Source organism: Mytilus edulis, chromosome 5 (genome assembly GCF_963676685.1).
Source record: "Mytilus edulis chromosome 5, xbMytEdul2.2, whole genome shotgun sequence".
Classification (NCBI taxonomy): domain Eukaryota; kingdom Metazoa; phylum Mollusca; class Bivalvia; order Mytilida; family Mytilidae; genus Mytilus; species Mytilus edulis.
The window spans coordinates 73,357,003-73,370,583 of record NC_092348.1 but is presented as its reverse complement, the minus strand read 5'-3'; the positions used below and the strand labels follow the sequence as shown (position 1 = coordinate 73,370,583).

The following is a 13,581-nucleotide window of genomic DNA, read 5'->3' as shown; positions in this document are numbered from 1 at the left end:
GCTAAACAATATTTGAATAACTCAACCTATTCCGTGTATAACTTACAGTTTCAAAATTTGAAGTAGCTGACTTAGGAGTAATAGCACAATCCAGATCATTTTGACCTGGATGCGATGCATCTGGCATTTTCTTACAACAGACTAATGGAGCAGTTATGTTTGGAAACGATGAAGACAGCGGTTTCCTTTTCCAGTTTGTACACACTTCAAAATCTTTGCTATTGTCAACACCACAGCAAGAGAACTTAAAACAAAATAAAATTTTACACTCATTTTTTTTCCATTAAAACTTTAATTCCTATAGATATTTTGATCCTGAAACTTTTTATATAAAATTGTTTCCATTTAATGATCATATTATATTTATTCAATATCACTCATGACATGTATATTTTATACCAATTTTTTCAACCAAATCTTATTCTCGTAACATTATATAATTTCATACACCTTATTCGCCTTCAATGAATTAAAATTTCTAATTTTCATTTTTGACTTATTTTTAAGACTATGCGTCAATTTTCAATACATTTTGAATATTGATAAAAGATGTAATCAATCCCATAGTTTTTGAAAAATGTTATGGCGAAGATATTGAATCATTTGTAATGTAGATATATAATTTGCAAAGCAAATATTTGTTTTATATAAGCATTATTAAATTAAATTGTATATGGAATGTTTGAATGTCAAAATTGGTCAAAACACAAAATAAAAATATATTTAGATGTTTCTACTTAAACACATTTAAACATAGACTGCTTAAAAATGGTGTATATTACAGCCTCAAACTTAAAAAGGTACTTGATCAGAATCTTCACTACAACCAACATTTTTTTTTATGAAATGGATGGAGGTTACATTGTAAATCAGGCCCTGTTACACGTAATGATCGAATAAAGCACTATTTGCATGTTCTGCAAAATGAATGCCGTTTAAAAAAACTAATATTTTATCAAATTTTGGCAAGGAGGGGATCAGAGATAACCCTTGAACACAGCCCTTCTTTATACATTTGTTTGTCGTATGCAACAACAAAAAATTACTTTTGTTTTTATAACCGCGGAAACTATGTGAACATATTATTCTGATATGGATAACTGAATATAAGTCTATGGTAATAGCATAAATACGAATTCAAAATATATTTTACGTACCTGCTGCATTGCAAAGTTCCAGGCCAGACTTATGAAATTTATACCCTGCAAACCTTTATATGAATCTTTTATTGTCGTCTTCAGAATTGGCTTCACCTTATCGTCGATCTAAAACATGAGCTAATATTGTTTACAAATTGTTAGATTAAGCTATCCTTTTTACCGGCTTTCTGTACTTCAGATTAAAGACATAATACCGATTGCAAAATGACTTCTGTTGCACAAACAATTGTTTAAATGTTGAAAATACTTTGAACGACAAAATTATTTTACACGCGTAGGTGTATTAACCATATGTGGATTCTTAAATATTATAAAGAACTGCTAAATATTTTTTTTTTTTTGGTTAAATATTTGTTTGTCTTGAAATTGTGACACAGTGATGACTTCTGTAACCATATTTTGACTATTTTACCTATTATGTCTGTTTTGTTCTTCCGTTTTGAATTTTTCCTCGGAGTTCAGTATTTTGTGATTTTACATTTAAGTTGCAATTTTAAACCCATAGCCAGTTATAAGATGTGTTCAGAGTAGTATTGTATGCGTTCTACAAGCCCTAAACGTTGGACGTCGGACGCGAGCGCTATATTTGGACCTGCGCGAGAACACTGACGCTATATTTGGGCCTCAGCGTGGACGTCAAAGTTGGACTCTGAAATCGGGATGCATGCCTAAGGATAATAAAACTCTGCATGCAAAAGAATTTTAATAAAGAATTTTCAAGCGAGATAGCAAATTCTAAAATTTACAGAGTTGGTAAACTTATCAAACCTTTTCATAACCTTTTTTTTTTTTACTAAAAAGGCGACCGATTTGGCACTGCAATTTACCTTTAAATGTTGTTCTATTGATATAATTGTTTTGATTTTTTTCATATAATTACTATCAGATTAATTATTTTTATACACGTATTTACATTTACGGTTCTATCATATGTCGATACCTGTATTTTGACCTTGAACAAAATCTTATTTTTCTAAATCTTGTTGGATCTTGAATGTGTACTGATTAATATTTAAGTCTTCAGAATTAGTTATTGGCTTTGAGCTAGCTGTCGGTAAATGTGAGTACTCTCAGACATATAACTTTTTTTTACTTGTGTATCGGCTTTATATTGATCTGATGAGTAAATAAAATTGAGAATGGAAACGTGTAATGTGTCCAGGAAACAACGCGACCAAGATCGGAAAGAAGCTCAAGGCCACCAAAATGTGTCCCTTACACAGATAATCGCACACCCGGAGGCGGGCCTCATTTGACCCCTAAACAAAAATGTGTACTAGTTGATTGCAAATTGATGTCGGTTTCAGTTATTATAGTTTGTTTATATGTTGTGCTGCTATACCACTGGTACAGGTTAGGGAGGGTTTAGCGCCCGCAAACATGTTTAACCTCGACATATTCTGTATTTGACTATCTTAAGTAAGAAGTCTGTATTTTAGTGGTTGTTTGTAACCATTTTATATCATATTTGTTTTTCGTTCATTGGTTTGTGCATAAATCAGGCCGTTAGTTTCTTCGTTTGAATTGTTTTACATTTTTATATTTGATGTCATTTGATATCTGCTGGAGAGTTGTCAAATTGAAAATCATACCACATCTTCTTATTAAACTCTTTAGTTTTTATTCACCACACGTACATGAACACATGCATATAACTACATTTCGACAACTCAAAATAGAGTGTAAAGTAAGACGAAGTATTCATCTCAATTTGATAAATTAATTTGATATATATTAGCAAATACTGCATATTGAAAATTTCCTCATATTAAACCCAAGAAGTCGTCGATACAATATACATTAATGGTAGTGTGTAAAAGATCAGCAAACAAAATTTAGATTTAAAAGCATTATAAAAAAAATTTAACCACTTGCACAGATTCTAGTCTATAATGGATACTGTGCAAACTAAATCACATAAACAAGACTTTTCTTTCAATCAAAAACGGGCTCATTTATTAACAATAGAAAAAACATTGCAAAAATTATCGCGCCATAAATACATACCTGTTAATTGTGGTATAATTTAATTAGTCAATGCATTTTTTACTTAAATGAAAATAAAATATAGCATTAATTTCTTATTTCACAATACACATAACAGTATGAAATGAACTCAGTTACATTTTAAGGTGGTTCGAAATCGTAGAAAAGTTTGAAAATTTTGTACGGATTGTTCGTTCACAATATAAATCTTAATTTCATTGAATATGAAGAGGTTTAAATTTCATTTAAATATGTAAAAATCAATACTTTTTCAACTAAATATTGTTTCATCCTTTACAACGTAAAATGTTTTTTATAGATCAATAGAATTCCCCAATTTTACTTATAAGGGATAATAACTACTATTCATTATCAATTCAGTTACCCTTGTTGTCTGTCAAGTTTGTTTTACATATATTTCATAGTTAAAATATAATTTTTGAACTTACAATTTCTCTTTTGTTCAAGTACAAACCCGCTACAGTCACCATAGCTACCAGGAGTATGAATATAATAACACTGTACTGCAATACAAGGATATTTTAATATTTTATTGCATATTCATGTACTCCATTACGTGTTTTTATATAATTGATACATTCATTTTCGAAAAAGAACTTTGTCGATTGTTGACTGATCATAATGATCATGACGTTTGATATCATATGATCTAGCCATCTAGAAAATGTTTCGAAAAATATATTTATATAAGTTTTGATACTCTTGTATGGTTTAAATGCTATTTCTAGTTTCAATAAAAAAAATTTAAACCCTTGAAAACGTGCACAAAACACAATCAATTGCATTTGTCATATCTGAAGTCTCGATTACAGTCCAATATAACAGCTGTTGCTATATCAGATATAAAAGTTCGGTTGTTGTTTTCTTTTTACCAAATTGATCTAGGATCTAAGTCAACAATTGTAGTGTGATAAGTGCATTCACTATCACATTATATTTAAACGTCATTGTCTACTTTATAAAGTCACGGCTGTTTTATATATAGGGTTAAGGAACAGAAAAACATGACAGTTCATAAAGCGTAAAGAACAGGAAATTACAAAGTTTGATATATTGAAGAACAATAACCCAATATAATGCAAAAAAATATATCGGAAACATGCATACCAAACCAATGTCTTCAAGATTAACAGAATCCTATGAACTTACAGTTTATCAAGATGTTTCATTAAACCAGCTTTTTTTTTTTTAGTTATAGGGGAGCCATTTTTAAGAAAAGTAGGTTTAAGAAGATGTTCTGAAATTCTGACAGTGTAATTGTTAGAATACCTAATTCATCTTCTAGTGACTTGGCAATTAGCATGTGATAAAATCGAAAAGTAAATATGCCTATCTTCTGAACATACGCTTTTTTAATACTTTCTCCTTGCTATCATCTATTCCTTTCACGGATTTGGCTATACTTTTTGGACCTTATGGATTATAGCTCTTCATCTTTTATATAAGCTTTGGATTTCAAATATTTTGGCCACGAGCATCACTGAAGAGACATGTATTGTCGAAATGCGCATCTGGTGCAAGAAAATTGGTACCGTTAATTTTATTATCCTCTTCTGATCTTACGAAATGTCTGACAAATGCGTTTGAATCTCATTGCACTACTAAATCTATTAAAAGACTGTCGAGAGTAGTCTAGTAAAACTTCTGACCGATGATACAGCTTGATATGATGAAACAAACTATAACGATCTTTCATTTTTCATGTCAATATAACAGAAAAAGTAGATACAGTAAGTTCATATTGAAATATTAAAAACTTACTAGAAATAGGAATATCTTGATTTTGTAACAAGCTCCACAACAACCAAGCAATACAATGACCAACATTACAGACCCGACAATAATCAGAGCTATTGCTACATCTTTTAGAATGCTCTCTGCTATCTCCACCAACTCGTCGATTTCCTTCAAATCATTGGCAGATAGTGTAGGCGCACCTAAATTTCCAGAGGCTATGGAATCGAAAAGTAAGTAATTTTATCATTTTACTCAGAATATAATGTTTAGTTAACAATAAAATGATAATGAATGTAAACAAGTAGACAATATGACAACCGGTATCCGTTTCCCTGATATCCTCTGTAATTTCACCTGACTTTTTATCTTCTTCTTTTTCTTCTTCTTTAGGTGCATTACAATTTTAGTAATTTGATTGCCATTTCAAATCAAAACATTGGGTTTTATGTATCACTTATTTATGAACGACTAAATGTTTAACTGTTTGAATGGTTTAATACTAGTCATTTTGGGGGTCCTTTATAGCTTGTTGTTCGGTGTGAGCCAAGGCTGTGTGTGAAAGGCCGTACTATGGCTTATATTGGTTCACTTATTTCAAATTATGACTTGGATGGAGAGGTGTCTCATTGGACCTCATACGAATAAAATTCAAAAATAAAAAGGAAGCAATGAATGATGTTGTTAAATGATATATATGCCTTTTGTGCTTCTTTTTTTAAATATTTGTTTGTGTTTATTGTAATTAAGATACTTGTTGTACTTGTACATACTGTCATTATGTTATTGTTTATGAGATATTCGTATTCTTGTCTTTCATTTTTGCTAATGTGCTTTGTCTATATGGCTTTTGGTGCTATTTCGATACAGATAGCGTGGCTCTATACTTATACATCCCGTTATTGTGCTACTGTAAACATGTGTGTATGCTTGTCTTTCATTTTTGTATTGCGCTTTGTTCATATGCCTTTTTATGTTTCTTTAATACATATATGACGTGGCTCCGTACTTATACATCCCGTCATTGTGTTATTGTACTATGGAACATTTGTGTATTCTTGTCCTTATTTGTTGCTAATATGTTTTGTTTATATGCCATTTTGTGTTTCTTTGTTACATATTTGTTTGGTTTTTTTTGGTGATTAAGATTATATTACAATAATGACTGCTGTTCCCTTATTTTTGACATTTTTACCTAATATCTCTGTTTGTTTTGTTCACGCATCGTTGTCAATATAATATAATTTGATGGGACTGTCATATAAGTGAGCGATTTAGCTAGCTAAAATAAACCAGGTTCAATCCACCATTTTCTACATAAGAAAATGTCTGTACCAAGTCAGTAATATGACAGTTATTATCGTTTGATGTGTTTGAGCTTTTCATTTGGCAATTTGATTAGAGACTTTTCGTTTTGAATTTCCTCGGAGGTCAGTATTTTTGTGATTTGACGTCTTATATGTATTTAGGTCTTCTCATTTTTTGACATTTATTATCAATTTCTAATTAAAAAGAAGAGAGTGTGAGTAGACAGACATATGTCATGATAGTTTGGTTTATACCAGAAAAAAAAACAGTCTAAAACTGTTTTATGATCTACAAAGGGATGTACAAAAAGTAAAAAAAGGATCAATGTTTCACAGTATGTATGTGGCAAAAGTCCTATATATTTTTTAACCCATACGAAAACGAAATTACATTTTGTTTTATACTTACTTTTCATTATTTCCGAAATTCCACCTTTCACAGTATTTAAAGCATCATCGAGATATGGTTTGATTTTTTCAAATCCAAACTTCAGCACCATTCCAAGTGCAAATATCACAAGCCCAATAATCTAAAATAGATTTTAGATTAATTTACCTTCTTTAATTAAAACGATGTAGTAGGGAAACTTAAAATGAATACTTTTCAGTATTCATTTTTAACTTCAAATATCTTCTTGTTTGTATATGATAATCAATAAGACAGCTTTCCAACAGAGACCACAGGATGATGATGCATCAACTAAAAGTCACTGAACTTACTTAACTATGAGAAAAGCTTATACCATAGTAAGGTATAAAAATCTACGGCACGACAATACGTAAATAAAGGCAACAGTAGTATACCGCTGATCAAAACTCGTAAATCTATGGACAAAAAACTAAATGTTACACACACAGAAACGTACTATGATAAAACAATGGCCATTTTCCTGACTTGGTACAGGACATTTTTAAAGAAAAAAATGGTGGGTTGAACCTGGTTTTGTGGTATGCCAAACCTCGCACTTTAATGGCAATATTAAATATACATTCAAATGACAACATAATATTACAGGACTACAATACAAATAAATAGGAGAACGTATTAGGCAAAGAAACATATGAATAATAGATAACAAAAGGCATCAGGTTTAAAATTCAATACGCCAAAAACGCGCCTCGTCCACACAAGACTTACCAGTGACGCCCAGATATAAAAGTTCAACAAAAAAAAGTACAAAGTTGTACAGCACTGAGGATCAAAAGTTGAAAAAGGTTGTGTCAAATACGGCTAGGGTTTTTTGCTTGTGATAAGAACATCCTTATTATTTAGAACAATTTATGCTATTGCAAACAGTAAATTTTATCGAATGAATATAAAAGATATACATGATAAAACTGAAGTCTTAACTAATTACAGAAAACAAAACCCGAATACATAATACAAAGACCAACACAGAAAATAGACACGCCCGACCTAGTCCAGGCCTCAACGCAAAAAGTCCTAAAAATGACGTCACATACGAAGTGGTGAAAAGGCACAAAAATTACGTCACATTTGAATTTCTGAAACAGCACAAAATTGACGACACATTTGAAAAACTATATCTCAAAAAGAAGATAGAATTAGGATTGATTAAGGATTATAATAGAACTAAATACTGATATTACATTTAAACACAATGCACATTGCTATACTTATTAATAGCAATTAACTATATTATATATATGTCCGGTTTGTTTTGTATCTAACTTCAAACGTAAAACATCGTTCAGATTACGTTAAACAAAATCAAATCTAATTAAAAACCAATTGTTCAGAGAACAATTGAAGGTCTTTCCACCATTAAAGATTTATTTTGATATTAAAATATGAAAAATCAGTTTAAAATGTTAGGTCCTATGGCTTTATGATGTATTAATATGAATTTGAAGCAAAGGTCAAAATTTAGAACGTCCAATTAGCCTATGACCTTGAACTAAATTTCAAGGTCACAAACAAAGGACCTAATATGTATGGTAAATGAGTTATATCACTTTACGCGTAATTCTAAATAAAGGATGGGTGAAATTTCTCATTAATTGTCTACGTACCCGTTCAACCAAAATATGTATAAGTAACTACATGTCGCAACTAACAATTTAGTAAAAATAATTTGTCGATATGTTATACAGTGTTTGAAATTAAGCGAAAATAAGCCAAAATCAAAATTTATAATATGACCTTGACCTTTGATCTTGACCTAATTTTCATTTTTTTACCAACGATCTCAAATCAAAATACCTTAAGTCTCTATCACTTATGGTTTACCAGTTAGAAACACATTTCACTTATATCAAATACATAAGGGGAAATTACTCTCGTATGGAGTCTCCGGACAGCTTCGGTCAAAATTAAACTCCGAATCCTGAAGATGTAACGAGCAATTTGGTAAAATAAATTTGTCATTATCTTTTATTGTTGCGAAGGAGTAGTGGCCACAAAAGTGTTTGGAGGGATAACTCTTACAACGTCAAGTATTTGGTTACGCAGTTGTCAGTTTCAAAAGCGTATAAGCTATACGATATCATATTTGAAATATATAAGCCACATCTTACGAAACAACAAAACTACGCAAGAAAAAAATTTAGGCAGAAGAAGAAAAATAATAATAATCAGAACAAAATTAATAATTGTAGGCGGTGATTAATTTTCTTTACCATAACACATGAATATAATAGAAAAGACGGCAACAAATTTGACAAAATCCGATGAGAATTACAAACATAACATCAAACTAAATACATAAATTTCATAAACATAAACACTCAAATAAAGAAACTAACAAATTGATGCACGTTTAAAACATTTAACGAAAACAAATACTTCGATAGCAGATAAGGACAAAAACTAAACTTCAAGTTCCTGACATGGAAAACACATAAAATACATGTAGAAATGTTAATTCAATAGAGTTACTTTAAGATAACCAAAATCAATATTGTAATGCGAGTGGTTTTTTTTATATATTTTATTTGTTATATAAGAGCTGAAATATCATGTCGTGCAACTATAAAATGAACAAATCGGTTCTTCTCCATGATCAACTCTCCCACCGGTAACGACTGAATTATTGAATTTAGTACCCAAAAATGAAAACAACACGTGATAAATTTCATGCGTACGATTTATCGTCACCAGAAACGCTCAAGACATATTTGAAAGCCAAGGATGTATTAGGACTATCAAGGTTGAAATAATCTTCATCACTAAAAACTGATAAGTGTCGCAAACTAATTTATTTGAACCCTCATCTCCGCTTCATGTTTTAGCTTCTTTATATACCAATACATATATTTTATTATTTCACATTTTGCGTTTACTTTCTCTTATCTCAATAAATTCCTTCACAGGAACACAAATGTATACATTGGACTAAATCTTTAATACTTTGATGTAAATTCGATATTTCTAATACTTTGATATTTTACTAGTCATATACTTGTATTCCTGTATATCTCCCAGTGAGAGTCTTATATATCTATAATAGGGATTAACTGTGTACACTAAGATATGAAAAGCGACAATTTAAAGATAACGGCATGGCTTGTCACCGGTGGTTACCTGTTATTTGAGAAACATGCATTTAAATCAATGTCAGTCTTGAATTTAACTGATGTTGGTGTCATCTACGCGGAACTTAGAAACAATCGATCATATCAAAGTCTATTTACTTCAAACCTGCAGAATAATCAAACTGCATAAATTATAATAAAAAAAGGGGGGGCTTTAATTTGCCAATGAGACAACTCTTCACAAGAGACCAAATGACACCGAAATTAACAACTACTGGTATACGTCACCGTAAATGCATTTATCAATGAGCAAAGCTGATACTGCACCAAAATGACAAAAATATTAAACAACTCAAACGAGAAAACTGATGGCCTGTTTTATATAAGAAGATAATGAAAGTCAAGCAAATATGTAACACAGTAACAAACAACAATCACTTAATCAAAATTGCTCCTGTCTCCGGACAGCCCCATTACAGAATGCGGCTTTAAGCATTAGCGGGCGCCGAATCCTTTTTGAACATGGCAAAGTGATGTAACAGTACACCATAAGCGCAACATAGCTTTGCTTTACTTTAAAGATTAATATAAAGAATAAATACATCAAACATTAACAAAGAGGGGACGTGAACTGGAACTTGTAGATCCCAACAAAAAAAATAAGTACATAACTGAAAGTACCAGCGTTACTAGTTCAAAGCAAATACCAACTTATATATAAAAAAAAAAATCATGCATCTCAGACTAAATTATCATTCAGTACACACCTAATATTCAATGTATTTAGAAAGACGTCATAAACTGTCGGAAAAAAATATTTAAAGTAAGTTCCTTTTAGTAAATTTCTGCAGTATATTTAGAAAATTCTTGATTATTAAAAAAAGAATAAAATCAAGATATCGCAATGTGTTTAGTTAAATTCAGCTAAGACGGGTCTTTACTGAGGTTGGTCGAATACTGTGATGCATAACAGTCCAAAAACAAGTCTGGTGCAATAAGTGAGCTATGTATAGGTAAGTATATAAACTCATCATAAATACCATGGTTAAATTTTGTATTTATGCCAGACGCGCGTTTCGTCTACAAAAGACTCATCAGTGACGCTCGAATAAAAAAAGATAAAAAGGCAAAATAAAGTACGAAGTTAAAGAGCAATTAGAACCAAAATTCCTAAAAGCTTTGCCAAATATAGCTAAGGTAGTCTATTCCCGAGGTAGAAAAGCCTTAGTTTTTCAAAAAATGCAAAGTTTTGTAAACAGTTAAGTTATGACCATATCAATGATAATTCATGTCAGCACGTGCTGACTACTGGGCTGGTGATACCATCGGTGAATTAAAACTCCACCAGCAGTGGCATCGACCCCGTGGTTGTAAATAAACACATCATAGATACAAGGGTTAAATTTTAGATTTTATAAGTCAGAATAAAGAGATTCTAACTGTCAAAATCAAATTGATCTTTGTCCTAAAGATAGTATGCACAGTGTAAGTTGTTATCCTCTCTATAAATGGCATTTTTAAAATTATTTGGTAAAGAAATGTATTTTCGAATGGCCTTCATGTCGATTAATTACAATTATTGTGAAGACTTCTTTTCTCCCCGTTAGCTCAATTAGTCAGTGTTTAAACCATTGACTAATCCTTACAGCAACCTATCAACAATTACCTTACGAAAACAACATTGAACCTAAAACATGATAATTGAAAAAGACAATCCTCTACGTTCTAACGTTAACAAATACTTCCACAATGTTCTCTTATATAAAATATTTTTTTCAAATTTAAACAAAATAAATTCCATGACTACCAGTATAGAGCAATTTTCTTTGTCGATGATACTTTATCATACAGTCTCGATTTTTTTAATATCAGTATCTATTTGCTATCGCAATACTTTGATGACGTTATGTATTCATTCACGATTAGTTGTATTGTTTGTTTTAGTAATAACAGTCAGGATCCTGAATATTGTTTTTTCATCTATGCAAAACACATGCATACATAACGTATAATGGATTGTTGAAACAACACATATAGATTAAATGATGTTAATAGAAATGGATGACGTTTTAAAATGACTTTATTTTAAATTTCCCAGCGCCTTAAGATATGTTTGCCCTGTATTTGTACAGTAATAAAATCGATCTGGGTTTATTCATGGCTTAATTATGCGTTTTGTTATACTTCCGACCCGATACTTTTCTTTGTCTGTTGATTGTAATTTGTTATATTTATTAGAACCAATTAGAAGAGTATTATCTTTTTGAATAAACAGTGAACATCTATAGCTTTAATTTGGTTTAATATTTAAAAACTTGGTGGTCTAGCACATTTAGCATTTTGTTGAAACATAAAACTAGATAATGAAATTCCGGAACATTGGATTATTAATACAGTTGCTTATATTTATTAACATTGTTCACGCACAAACAGGTGCTGATTTGAAAGCATTACATACAGATTTATTCAAAAACTACAAAAAAGAGGTGCTTCCAATAGAGAATACATCTAAACAGTTGGAGATAGGTATCGTGTTTTAATTGACGTCGTTGAATTCATTTAACGAGGTAGAAGAAAGCATTACTGTAACAGGAGCATTGTATACCAATTGGACAGATCCGGACCTCAAGTGGAATTTAACTATGTACGGAAATGTGGCTTTCACTGTTATTGATTCAGAATCTGTATGGCTACCATCAATGTTTCTTGTTAACAGAGTCGACTCAATGAATCCTGTTGGAGATGGTGTTAAATTCCCGGTTATTATTTTATACACAGGACAAGTAGCTTACAACCCTGGTGGAATTCTAAATGCTAAATGTCAAACTGATATATCAAAACTCCCATTTGACAGACAAACATGCACTCTCATTTTTATTCCATGGGGGTTCTATGCACATCTGTTGACACTAAACTCTCTTTCTGACATTGCTCAATTGAGCTTTTTTACACCACATTCGGACTGGAAACTGGAAGAATATTCTACAAGAACTGTTATATATAATAATGTGTACAGTCTATTTTACCTGGAACTTACGATTACTCGCGAACCATTATATTTCACAATAATGATCATTGAACCAACTCTTTTATTTTCGTTATTGAATCCTCTGGTATTTGTACTTCCGGTCGAATCTGGAGAACGCGTGTCTTTGTCAGTGACTCTTCTACTGTCGTACACAATATTTTTAACTCTTGCATCAGGTTCCATTCCGACTGCTTCAAAACCCATGTCCGTGTTGTTGATAGTAATGGTAGCTCATATTGGAATCAGTGGAACAATTGTGATTGGCACTATCGTCAGTGCAAAATACTTCTATCTCGAAAATGACAAAAACTTAGGATATATAATGAATTATTTAATTGCAAGATTGAATAAGAGGAAGAAAAGTGTTGAACGGATTGTTCAAAATAAGAAACTTTTTAAAAAAGCGAAGTACGGGCCGGCCGTAGTTGATTCCTTGTTTTTCTATGGAACATGCATTGCAATTATTCTTATATTTTTTAGTTATTTCTCTTATGTGCTTCTTTAAATATCTTCTTGAATTATTTATTGGACGCAATTTCGTCTTCAAGTCCTTTTTCAATATGGTAAAAATCTTGCAACAAGTCATGAATTTAATTTTTTGCATTTCGTATTTTTCCTAGACAACAAATTCGTAGCCAAGACACCGTTCGGAAATGACACAAAGGTAAAATGCAGAGAAAATGTTCAGTAACAAAGCAATTCACAATTCTAAACCAGGACATATAAAAGTTAAGTTTAGTTGTGAACTATCCTTTTAACTCTTATGTACTTTATTTCAGTATAATATTAACAAATTACATGCTTATATTAGATTATACATATTTTCTTTTCCGAATTCGTGCTTTGATTG

General features: G+C 31.1%; 1 protein-coding gene across 1 annotated transcript in view; it reads right to left on the bottom strand.

Moving 5' to 3' along the window:
- Positions 1-13,581, bottom strand: part of LOC139524431 (tetraspanin-18-like) — a 29,501-nt gene that overhangs the window by 5,057 nt on the left and 10,863 nt on the right. Inside the window, exons 2-6 of the mRNA XM_071319207.1 lie at positions 6,618-6,738; positions 4,929-5,119; positions 3,596-3,670; positions 1,158-1,265; positions 47-244 (exon numbers count right to left, since the gene is read on the bottom strand). Of these exons, the coding sequence (XP_071175308.1) occupies positions 47-244; positions 1,158-1,265; positions 3,596-3,670; positions 4,929-5,119; positions 6,618-6,738 (693 nt within the window). The remainder of the gene's footprint in view (positions 1-46; positions 245-1,157; positions 1,266-3,595; positions 3,671-4,928; positions 5,120-6,617; positions 6,739-13,581) is intronic.